Here is a 12,592-nt window from a genome sequence, read left to right on the forward strand (position 1 = left end):
GTGTGCAATTCTCCGATGCACGTGCAAATGCATTGATGCATGCAAATCCACATTGGTGCATCTGCAAAAACAGAGACATGAAAAGTGGTGGGTGCAATTGTAAGGCCATTCTTCACATTTGTGTCTCTGTGTTCTAAGCAGAGTGTAGAGCATTTCTGAGCCTGCTTATGAAAGAAGGCATATTGCTAAAAGTTGCTTTATCATTTGTTACAGAGGCAAGGCAGCATGGTAGTCTAACACACTACGCTTAGAACCAATTGCCATCCCGTTTTATATTGTATAAACAAACCAAAGAAAGAGTCTGTGTTTAATGAGATCCTGATCTTGCGATACATTGCATGGACTCAGCAGTCTGTTTGTGCCACCAAATCCCAGGATCAGAGTCTACACAAAGATTTTGGTCAAATAGCATTAACATTCTTTTTATGAGGTCTATCAAGCTAAAAAAAATCTTACACTCTCTTACACTGAGTTCACAGATGACCAATACAAATTTTTCCTTTTTAAGTAGGATTGGATCAGTAATGTCAATTCAATAATATTAAAAACCCTGTATTTTCCAATATATTTTATAGTCAAGGTTTACAATGATTGCTGGATGTCAAGAAGAAGCTTCTGGAGAGGGAGCAAAAATTTTTTTGACTATTGACATGATAGAGATATTTATGGTGACAAACCAAATATTCTGTAGGAGCCTAATACATGAAAGGCTCACATCTTTGTGCTCATGTAGAGAATGTTACTCCTTAAGAACAATGGTTTATTTTTTGTACTCCTACTCTGATGTTCTTAAGTTCATTACCAAGGAACAGAGTGCAATAAAGCACTGCAAATATCAGAAGAATTAACTTACCACCGAGTCAAGGAACCTAATGCAACACTCAAGCTCCGGTCGAGTTTCACAGAACTGCCGAAAGAGAAACCTTCCAATTGGCTGCTTGTCGCATAAACTGTAATAATCTCTATCTAGAGGCAATAAAAGAAGAAGAAAAAAAGAGTGTAAAAACCTGAATATCCTCTGTGTGTGTTTTGGGCTGGCTACAATTTTAAAACACCACAAGTGAGCGCAGTAAAAGGACTCCAAACCATAACCCCCCCTTGGGAAATCAAAGCCAAAAACACAGGACCCATGAGGCAAGCACGTGCTCAATTCTACACTCCTAGTGCAGGCAAAAAGTCCCGCTCATGTCATTCAGCCATGATAAGATGACAATTGTTGACCTTTCATTTCTGGAGTTATATAGAATCAGAGAAGGCAATTCCCATATTGGTTACCTTTGTGGGGAAAAGAGGGGGGGGGGAACCTTCAGGTGAGAGTTACCAGAAGCCTTGAAAAAGTGAATTTGCACATGTAGTTACATCAATGTTTGGAATTAACGGGAACTTGCAATAGCCCTATCCCCAGTTCCCCATATATTTAAATACAGGTCAGAATGCTGCTAAACTCTGGGAAAATTAAGGTTTGACTTTGTGGCTAAAGCCCTTCTCTGATATACATGTATTTATGGTATATATATCTTAAAAGTATTTAAAAATCTGTGTTATCTGTTCATTGGCAGTAACAAGGGCTTTGCACATACAACATCTTACTGATGAGATTGAGTTTCACATGACGTCCCCCTTTAGAAGTTTATTTCACCTACTGCTTTATTGTATTTTTAATTGTTGTTCCATCATTGTACAGCACTGAACAGCCATGTGACTACAGTGAAAAGCACTTTATGAATCAATATTTAAAAGGAAAACGAGGAAAAAGAAAGAGTACCACAAATTGACATGGCTCAAGTATAAACCAGCTGGTATCAAATGTTAGCTTTGCAAGATCAGCATTAAACACTAGTTAGCATGGGGCTGCTGCACACACTTAAGATATATTATTGCTTTAAAAATACACAAAATGTCAAACAACATATTGTGTTCTCTTAAGCATTCTTTTCACCGCCTTCCTCGTTGCCATATGGCAGTCACTGTTATTATGGAAACAACTCACTTCCAAACACATAATATAACACTGCAAACAGACATACAAAACCCACACAAGTTGTCAGTGCCTGGGTTACTTTTATCTTACAGCTGTAGTAGCTTGTGTGTTTATTTCCCCCACCCTCTACTAGTAGAAAAAAACATAGGTGAACACAGGAATCTGTGAATGAACCGTCCATTTGATGGAGATTCTACATACCCACAACAGGGTTTTTACCCACTAGAGCTGATTTTGTCATGCCCATCCCCTGCAATAACAGGATGTAAGCCCCAGGTGGAATATATATCCGATTTTGGAATTGCTCACATATGGCCAGATTACAGCCATCTTTTGCATGGGTTGTAAAGGCAGGGGCAGCCAAACACCCTCCACCTCCTATGTAGGGGCTGGTCACAAGTCTAGTGATTGCATGCACCCATGCGTATGGATTGCAGGGTTTTTTGCATCATCCTCTGATGCATAAGTGCCGACTCCGTGGGTGCTCTGGGGCTGAAGCACCCACCAAAAAATAAGAGGAGGTGCTCAGCACCCGCAGGGCTGGATTAATCTTTTGTGGGCCCTGGCACAGACAGTGGTCCTACCCCCTACTCTGCCCCGAGGCCGCGCCCTTGCTCAGCATCTTCCCCCTGAGGCTCCTCCCACCGCTCACATGGAGGGGATGTGGCAGAAACGGGCACCCACCAGCAAAAACAAAAGTCAGTGCCTGTGATCTGATGCATCGGGTACCGGTGGCTGTCAGAGACAAGATACTGGACAAGTTGGATAATAGTCATATATTTGCCAAGAACCCAAAAGTGAATGGCGTATCGTTATTTTAATCATGGGTGGCACGTGACTCCTCCATTTGGTGATCCCACCGTGACCCCACCCCAAGGCCTGCCCCTGCTTGGCCTCCTCCCCCTGGAGCCCTGCCCATTCTCCACCCCCACCCACCTCTCGTGCCTCTTTGACCCCTTCCCCGAGGCCCCCCCACCCACCTCCCAGCCAGCCACTCACCACTCACGCATGCCTCTTCACGCCCTCCCCTCTGGCCCCCATGTGGGTGGTGCGGGGACGGGAAGAGGGGGAGTGAAGGCGGGGCTTTGGGCAGAAAAGGACGAATGGGAGCGGGGCCTCGGGGCACAGCATGGGTGGGGCCACGGCCGGGGTGCCCTTTTGGCGGCGGCGGCATGCTCCAAAGGTGGCAGGCCAGCTGTCAGGGCCTCTTATACAAGCCGCCCATTATTTTAATCTTAATTTGTCCTCTGGACCACCCACTAACAACAACTTGTGGTGCTGGTGTGTTTGTATTGGCTGGGGTATGCAGCATGGAACAGTATGACACAGGCATACACTGAGAGAAAGTCAGAATGCTGAATTTTAGGCCTAACTGCCTTGATAGTGGCCCTTTCAAGCGCTGCATGGTTTTGCAGCTCAAACCTGTAGGTTTCTAGAGAGAAGACACATGCAGAGCAATAGCAATCAAAGCAGAACTTGCTCAATTCAAGTGAGGACATAAAAATGAGAATCCTTTGATTGGAATAGAGAGGGGAAGAAAGAGATGAACGGGAAGGAGAGTCAGATGGTAGGGAGAAAGGCATAAAGAGAATACCAGTATGGATTGGGATGATGACACCTGGAAAACAGTGATGCTGAAAGAGACCCGGCACAAGCCTTTATCCATCAAAGCATTTAAGTAAGTGCTTAACTTTAAATATGTGCATGCGCTTTAAGCATGTGCTTAAATTCTTTCCTGGGCCAGGATCAGAGTGGGCAGCAAATTCAGTAGGAGTTTGCAATGCAATAGGGGGGCAGAAACAGAGACCTGTGGCAAACTAAATGTGCTGAGCCTCGAATGAGGTTTAGCTGGAGTTCTGAAGGTAGAATTACATAGAAACCTTTTGCTGCATTTGCTGTCTCAGTTCCAGGTTAACAGTAATTGTGTACTTATTGTGCATCATGTACACTCAGAAAAAACATCCTGAGTCTCTGTGTCACTCATCTTTTCCCCAAATTAGGAATCGAGCCCTTCTAAAAGTCCCAAACTCTACTATGATTGCTCTGAAGCCAAGACAATGTAAAGTGAACAGTGCGAAAGGTAAGATTTCTTAATATAGATTAAATGTGTGAATCAATGTAATAAAATGCAGCATACAAGTACACATATATGTAAACATTTGATGCATTTTAAATGTTTCTTCTTGTAAAGCCTTATTTTATCTATAGCATAATTATTTATAGTATAAAAATATATGCAGCTTTTTAAAATTTGTCAAAATAGGATAGTATGGGAAACATTCACCCTAAAATGCTTATAATATCATTAAAGACTAGTATTGGAGCATATATATTGTCTGAATAATCTATGAGATTCATACATTCAATAGATTGACATTATGGCATGCAAGATACAGAAAACATTATGAAGCAAGTTAAAGATTATTTTTATTGATAATATAAAATAGAGAATAAATGAACACACACCTGCTACTATAGCTATATAACATGGCCAGCACATGAGAATGTTAACCCATTCTTAAGGAGGAAAAAGGAAATACCAGTAATAACACCAGCTAAACACAAGGCTCAAGTCCAGTTCCCTGGAGCCAGTCTGTCTTTGATAAAAAACGGGATATATTTGATAGGTAACATAAATAAATGGTGTAATTGTTTTCATTCCTTTTAGGTGATATAATTTTTTTCCCCTAGGCCCTGATCTTGCAGTTGACCCTGCTCAGTCAGTTGCAGGATTCTGGCCTGCATTAGTATTTTGGGATAAACGCACCATGTTCTGAATTAAGAAGTGAAACCATATGTCTCAGCTTAAGCCCAGAAGGTGACAATTTTGTTATATTAAACAAGTGCAAAACCAATGCAAGCTGTGCTGTAATTGCACATCCAGATTCTTGACTACAGACTAGCAGCCAGGAAGGGAAAAGACAGATCGCTGGGCAGATCATATGATCAGAAGCCTATCTTGGACTGGGTTTAATTATTGTGTCATTTTCTGTCTGCCTGCCAATAAAGATATCCATCCAGTTTCAAAAGTTTAAAAAACAGAAAGAATGATTTCCTGAGGAAATGGAAGGAAATGTTAAACATTTGGAAGTGAAACCATATGTTTGTGATGACGCAGTGCAACTAAAACAATTCTGCAAGCAGACTACCCCTCCCATTTTGGAAGACTTTTGCTTTAACACCTGCAAGGTCACACACAGACAGAATGGATCTTTAAAAAGGGAGGGGTGAAAACTATAGGAGGTCAGTTAGTTTTAACCTTTCAGTTTCTTTATTTAGAGATTGGCAAATACAGTAGTCCTGCCAGTGAACTGTTTATCATCCCAATTAAGCAACTGTCCAGATTAATAGAGGAGGCTATTAAAAAGATGGCAGAAAAGATTTCTTTAAATAAAATATAGTAACAAATACTAGATGATAAATTATATTCACTCCAGGCTTATTGTACATTTATTTGGTAATTTCTATATTAAGAGTTCGGAGTTCCATACGTTAAACACCACTTGAACATTTGGAATTGGCCAACAGCATTTTCATTGAGCTAATTATGTCTTGAAAAGCGGAGGTCACTACTGTTCACTGTCATAAGGCTAACCTTGTTCCCTGGGAGATGTTTCTATAAAATAGGTCTTTTGAGTAAGGCCCCAATTCAGCAAAGTACTTAACAGTATATGCCTAACTTTAAGCACGTGAATAGTCCCATTTCCAAAATTTCATTTTGGTCAACCTTTTTGTAAATAAATAAATAAATGGAATGGTTTCCATTAACATTGTTTTACTTTTGGTAAAACTTTTTAATGAAATGTGGGGGTTGTTGGTTTATTTGGGGGGCTGGGGGAAGTGGGGTAACACTGAAAAAAATGATCAAAACGGTTTTTTGAAAACTGATAAAAATGAATAGATTTTGATTTTGGGTAAAAGAAAATGCATTTTTCCCCCTCCCCCAAATCTCATGCAACATAATTAGCATTTTCTACCAGCTCTAAAGAGGGCCTCAACATCTTTGGAGGGAGATTTGGGGATTCTTTTTTTTAATCTTTGCAATACAGATTTTATTGTTTTTTAGGGAAGGACTAAAAAGTTGGAGAGGGATAATGACATTAGGCTGACAAAATTATTCTGATGTTTTCAGGTCTAGTGTAAATTGCAAGATCACACCAAATTTGCAAATTTTTCCCAAGGTGTTGAAACATGTCAGAACAATATGCAGCTTCTGAACCAGCTTAGGCATGCGTGGAACTTTTATCTAGAGATGGGGTAAAACCAGAACCATTCAGCCAACAGCTCTGTCCCCTACTCAAAGTTAGGATGGTTCATATAAAATAGATCCTAATTGCCCTTCGTTTTGGTTTTGCAAACCTAAACCCCAAATAGGTTTTGCAAAACAAAAATCACCTCCATCTTTTGCCCAACGTTGCTTACAAAATGTAATCTCTCAAAAGCACAAAAAAATGACAAAAGCAGGAAATAAATTAAATGTTAAAGGAATATACTATTTGCTTATCCAAAAAAGAACATGAGTGCTTTAAAATATAAACATAATTGTTATGTGTACCATCAGCATAATAATGGAAAGTACCTTTTACAACACTGAATAACCCCATTTAGAGACACTTTAAAAAGAAATATGTTTTTCCTTTTAAAACCAGTAAGTCTAACACTAGTGCTTACTGCAATAATTTATTCTTGCCCTTCTCCAGTCGAATGTGAAATTACAACTACCTACATATAAACAGAGCACACTAATCCATCCAGTCTTTGAGGGTGATGAAAGTTGCTTCCTATCAAAGGCTTCTTTGTGCATGATTTAAAAGGGCCTGAAATGCTTTGATTGCATTATTAACAGTGTCTGTGTTACTGTTATATTTTAGAATAAAGTGCAAAGTTGGAATGCCAGCTATTACATTCTATAAAATATGGCATTTCATCTCCTATAATAAATGTGTTTCACTACAAAAGACCATCCTTGTGTTCCAAATTAAAGAGCCAACTTCAGCCTCATTTACACCAGGGCTCCCCCAATTATTCTGTTCGATTCTATTCTGGTCTTTATCACCATAGATCTGAGAGCTGCATAAGGCTTACCGGGGAGCCATGTATTTGCAATCTGCAATAAGAAAAACACCATACAAGAGTTCAGCATTGTTATCTCTGAAAAACAGTTCCACGGCTCATAGAGTATTTTATTCTTAATGGGGAGGCAGGGGCATTGTTGCCCCAGCTCTGCCTGCTGGAAAAGTATTTACAGTGGGAAGAGAAACATTTGCTTGGTGACTTAGGAGGAATACTGCAGGCAAGTTGGTGGGTATGCAACGTAGGTCTCACCTGTTTTACCACCGGGTGAATGTGGCAGTCTACGGGTTCAGACAGTGCTGAGAACTCGCCCTCTGAAAAGCAGGCCCCTTTAAGATGTCTCAAGCTGGGCACTCAAAATCACTAGTCACTTTTGAAAATCCTGGCCTAAAAATTAACCAAGCGAATCAGATCTAAACAAGGGTGACCAGACGTCCCAAAATAGCATCAGTGTCTTATATATGCAATTATACTCCCCCCCTCGGGAAAAAAAAAGTGTCCAGATTTTTCATACTGGTCACCCTAATCTAGTCATTTTAAAGAGAGAACACAAGAGGGAGAAAAAGTTATAACTCAGTTCACCCAGGAAATCCCCAGAAACTATGATGATAGTCACATTATAATTGTTGAATATAGACAGACTCTACAGATAATGCTGCACCCACTGCTCAGTGGCGCACAATATTTCCATCTGCAAAATGGGGATAATAGCACTTTCCCGCCTCACCGGCATGTTGTGAGGATAAATATGTTAAAGGTTGTGAACTGCTCAGATACTATGGTAATAGGACCACATAACTGTGATAGATTAGATTAGATTATCTATCACTCAATTTCTTCAGGAGCGATTGACTTAATATTGTTTCAAGTGCTAGTGTCTCTCAGAGAAAACCCTCCTATAAGCATGCAGCTTCTGGCTAGCCTGAAACCAACATAGACAGTGGTGACTGTCTAGGAAGATGAAGAGATTCAGCCCCAGCTCACCCAGTTCTAAGGAATACTTTGATGAGTGAATGTCCCTGAGTTGAGATGCACATCACTCAAGAGTGGCTAGTGCCGGGGATTTAAGGTCCAGTATAATAAGGCCTGAACAATAACAACGGATGCAGCACAAGGAGGAAAATGTGTTTATTCTTTGAAGAACTGAACTGGATCCTCAGAACTCACCCTTCCCTAGTGCTACTAGATAGTCTTAAAATTCCTTGCTAATTACTTGTAATCCAAATCCATAGAGTAGACATTGAGCCCAACAGATCACAACAGATCTCTTTTTATATTGAACATCTACATGTAGGCTGGGAAGGATTACAGTTTTATTGGTAAATGTTGATTTCAACAAACCATTTCCATCTATGATCATCAAAACTGGCAAAAATAGGAAAAATAAGAAAAATTCTGCTTCAAGATATTTATTTTGCATATTTTGACATGTGATGTAGATAGCTTGTGTTTTAACGGTTATAAAGTGTTATCATTTTGAATCTCAGTGTCTACTGCTATTCAATAATTATTGTCCAACCCCCCCAACCAAAATTTCCTGCAACTGTGACCACTTAAATTGATAAAATTAGAAAAAAAATCACTTAAAACCCATCACTTTGTACAACTGTGAAAATTTAAAATCGATAAAAATTAAAAAAGGCTTGAAAATAAACATCTGATATTCTTCATTACAATTATAAAAAAAATTGAATTCTGACAAGCCTATCTATACTGTACCATCATTTTGCATGCACTTTACAGAGATTAAAAACAAGGACATGGACCAAGATGCTCAAAAGTGCTAGTTCCCTTTGATTTCCTAAGGGTATTAGGGAGTTTTGAGGATCTGGGCCATGGTTCCTGTCTTAACAAGTATATAGATTAGCACAATGTCTGTACTGCATAGGTGCATAATACCAATCCTAAAAATAAGGTTTGGAAAGGAGTTACTTTACCACTAACAAAAGCACACATTTTCTAAAATTCAATACTTCACCCATTTATTATTTTTATTTACATTAAATACTAAAATGGATTAGACTACGCTACAGTTGAGAGGCTTGCAATATTTTTTATTTTAAACTGCCATCGTTTTCAGTTTGCTACTCAAGCACTCTTCCCCCCCCCCCCCCCCCCGCCACAGTTGTATAACTTTAAAACATCCAGACAGTGTATAGTAAATTCCAGCCTGGAGCACATTTTTACGCCTGAGTTATTTCCCCCCTTGTATGTGGGATTTTATAACTCTGACAGACCTACAACCAACCCCATTGGACTGCGTGTTGCTTTGATGCAGACTACACTAATTAATTAATAATACTAATATAATTAAGATTATTTGTGACAATGGAATTACTTCAAACTGGTTTCAAGTCCTGCCAATTTCATTTTCTCTGTTTGGTCAACTGTCTCTTTTAAAACAAACAAATATAATCTTCGGATGTTTAATCATCTCATTTATTCAGATTCAGATAATGCTTTGTATACCTTCCTCTCCTCCTCCCAGCCCCTCAGCGTTCACTGTGTTACACTACATGCATAGACTCCATGCATTAGAGAAGCACTACACTAAAGATGAAATGTTCCAAACATTAGACCTAGGCTGATATTGCAAAAAAAAAAAAATGGTTAGGAGAATACTTCAGAAAATTCCCACAATTTCATTTGCTGCAATGGTATGGGGGTCCCTTTTATTTGTTTCCTGTGAACAGATGTGGTGAAGTTTTCCCCAGGGAAATTTGTGTGCAAAGTCGAATCCCACGATCAGCTGCATGAATACGTTTGCATGAGCATTTGCAGCAGAAATGTTTATATGTTTATAAAAATCTCTTTGTTGATTTTGGAGAAAGGCTTTGGATGAACAGCAGGAGGGATGACTAACCCCTCCCCACTTTTTTGTAACGTGCAGCAGCAGCAGCAGCAAAGCAAATGACGTGTTGTGGGAGTTGTACGGCCACCACCACCACCAGAAACATCAGTGGGGTTGAGAGTGTGGTAGCACTTCGTTGGCAGGAAGGCATCTGGTAATCCAGCCCTGTGTCAGGACTACAGCCAAGTGGTATGGCAGGGGAGTGTAGCCCCTGGGATCCAGCAATTGTGTGGTAGCATGTATCTTTCAACTTAATGAAGCCCGGCTGTCTATATTGGCTGTGGACATGGACAGACAAGTACATCTGTCAATGGCAGTGCTAGAAATCCCTCTGAGTTATTCCAGCCCTCCTCTGCTCTATAAAACTTCTGTTCCCTGATTGGATGACCATAAATATTACCATGTGACTTAGGTGACCAATCACACAGCTCAAATAATGAATTGAGATACTGTATAGTCAAAGTAATTTTTGCAGATAAAAAAATGTGAAAATTTGTTCATATGAAAGATTCAAACCATTTTGAATCATGAACAAAAAAAAATTGCTTGCCAACTATTTGTGAACAGGAAAAAGGGGAGGGGGGAACCAGCTGAATAAATTGTTAGTTACAAATAATGAGCCTGATGCCAAGCCCATGAAAGACCATAGAAAGACTTCCACTGATTTCAAAGGGCTTTGGATCAAGCCCAGTTTGTCCATCTCTGGCAAGCACATTTTAAATCAGTGGCGCCCAACCTTTCCAGACTACTATACCTCTTTCAGGAGTCTGATTTGTGTTGTGTACCTCCAAGTCTCCCATCACTTAAAAACTACTTGCTTACAAAATCAGCTATAAAAATACAAAAGTGTCACAGCACACTACTACTGAAAAATGGCTTGCTTCCTCATATTTACCATATCATTATAAAACAAATCAATTGGAATATAAATATTTACTTACATTCCTGTGTATAGTATATAGAGCAGTGTAAACAAATCATTGTCTGTATGAAATTTTACTTTGTACTGACTTCTCTAGTGATTTTTATGTAGCCTGTTGTAAAACTAGGCAAATATCTAGATGAGTTGCTGTACCCCCGGAAGACCTGTGCATACCCCTGGTTGAGAACCACAGCTTTACATGAATAAAACACTCAGTTTCTCTCCCAGCTATGCATTAACTGTGATGAGAATGTATGGGAGGTGACCTGTAATTGGGTATCCATATTCTGAGTAAGCAATGTTTATTTGGCTTTTTTTTAACCTTTTCATCTAATGGTTATCTATCCCATTCTTAAACAAATCCTATATTTTAGGAATACATTTGTTACAAATTAGAATTTAGGGTATTTAATGGAGTCAATGAACTTGAGAAGAGCTGGTATATTTTTTCACATCTTTGGTAGCTCAAAAATCCAAGCGACTAGTAAAGAAGTAGCTACTCTTCCTGTAAATCACACCCTTTATAAACATATGTCACTGAATCCATGCCGGGGGTAGGGGGGCCAAAGGGGGTCTCAGTAAAGCTTCAAGAATGGATCCTATGTGATTGGTTGGGACGCTACTGAATGGACAACTGACATTTGCATTCCCTTTGTGTATCCCCATTAGCAGGCCATGACACCAACCGCCTTGGCATAGAATACCTCCCTCCAGCCAGGTTGACACAAACATGGTTAATGTTTTATAGCCTTTGTGAAACAATTAGCAGTTCCCTGATAACCATATCTGATATAGACACTTAAGTTTGGCTAGGAAAACAATTTTTGTCTTCTTAAACAATGCCGAACAATGTATGAGCCACAAGGACAGATGGATTGAAAAATTCCCCCAAAGAAATATGAAAGGTCACCTCAGACTCTAGAAGTGTCCCTTGGAGTAGGGAATGAAGGTTTGGTTATCCCTATGATGTAGCAGTTAAAGCAGCTAGTGAGTTTGTCTTTTACCTTGGAGCTCTTATGTCTGGTCCTAGAGATATTGACTGAAATACCCAACTTATTTTCTGTCTAGTACTTTTATTTAGTTGTTGTCCTGGTTATATCCTGAGTAATACGTGCTGAAAGAATATTTTAGTAAAAGTTGTAATTTGAATGTTTAAGGTTATGAATTCTACAGAACTGTTGCTGTTGTACACAGAACAAAATAAACATCCCAGTTCCAGGAAACTAAAGGAGACATCTTGTGAATCGTTTTCTTAACACTAAAAAGAGTTCTGTAAAACCACTCTATGCCTTCTGAATCAGTCTAGACTAAACCTTCATCAGATCTATATAACGGTGCAATGGGCAAAGAAATATGCCAATGCACATGTATAAGCAATATAAGTTTCTACTGTGCATATAATAAAATTCCTTATGTAAAATAGTTACTGTGCATACTATCCAGTAGCCACTTCAAGTTTTAAACATCTTAGCCATTTCATTAATGATTCTTTTAACAAAATAGTAGATTCTGTTAGTTGGTCCCTGGTTGCTAGATTTCTTTCTTTCTTGCTGGTTTTGAAATACACACTCAAAATCCCCAAACAAACTAATGAAACCCCACAGTCTTAAGATGGCAAATTATTTTTTAAAAACATTTGTCTGCCCCCATCTTTTTATTTTTAAAGTAAACTAAAAACTATTGAAAAACAAACCCAATAATTATATTAATCAACCAGTAACACACTGTAAAATATTTTTTTTAAAAATCAATCCCTTCCACCAGT

The 12,592-nt window shown here is 39.1% G+C and overlaps 1 protein-coding gene across 5 annotated transcripts in view; it reads right to left on the reverse strand.

Moving 5' to 3' along the window:
• The window catches only part of GRK5 (G protein-coupled receptor kinase 5), a 229,373-nt gene that overhangs the window by 85,215 nt on the left and 131,566 nt on the right, over window positions 1-12,592 (reverse strand). For 4 of the 5 annotated variants that reach the window (XR_006292229.1, XM_027826655.3, XM_037905857.2 and 1 more), the window contains one exon: window positions 854-966. Coding sequence is in view for 3 of the 5 variants with exons in the window: in XM_027826655.3 (XP_027682456.2) it covers window positions 854-966 (113 nt within the window). In the remaining 2 variants the exon portion in view is untranslated. Of the gene's footprint in view, window positions 1-853; window positions 967-12,592 lie in introns of those variants that run through there. The other variant, XM_037905858.1, reaches the window with a different exon arrangement.

The sequence above is a fragment of the Chelonia mydas genome, chromosome 7 (genome assembly GCF_015237465.2).
Source record: "Chelonia mydas isolate rCheMyd1 chromosome 7, rCheMyd1.pri.v2, whole genome shotgun sequence".
NCBI classification, from domain to species: Eukaryota; Metazoa; Chordata; order Testudines; family Cheloniidae; genus Chelonia; species Chelonia mydas.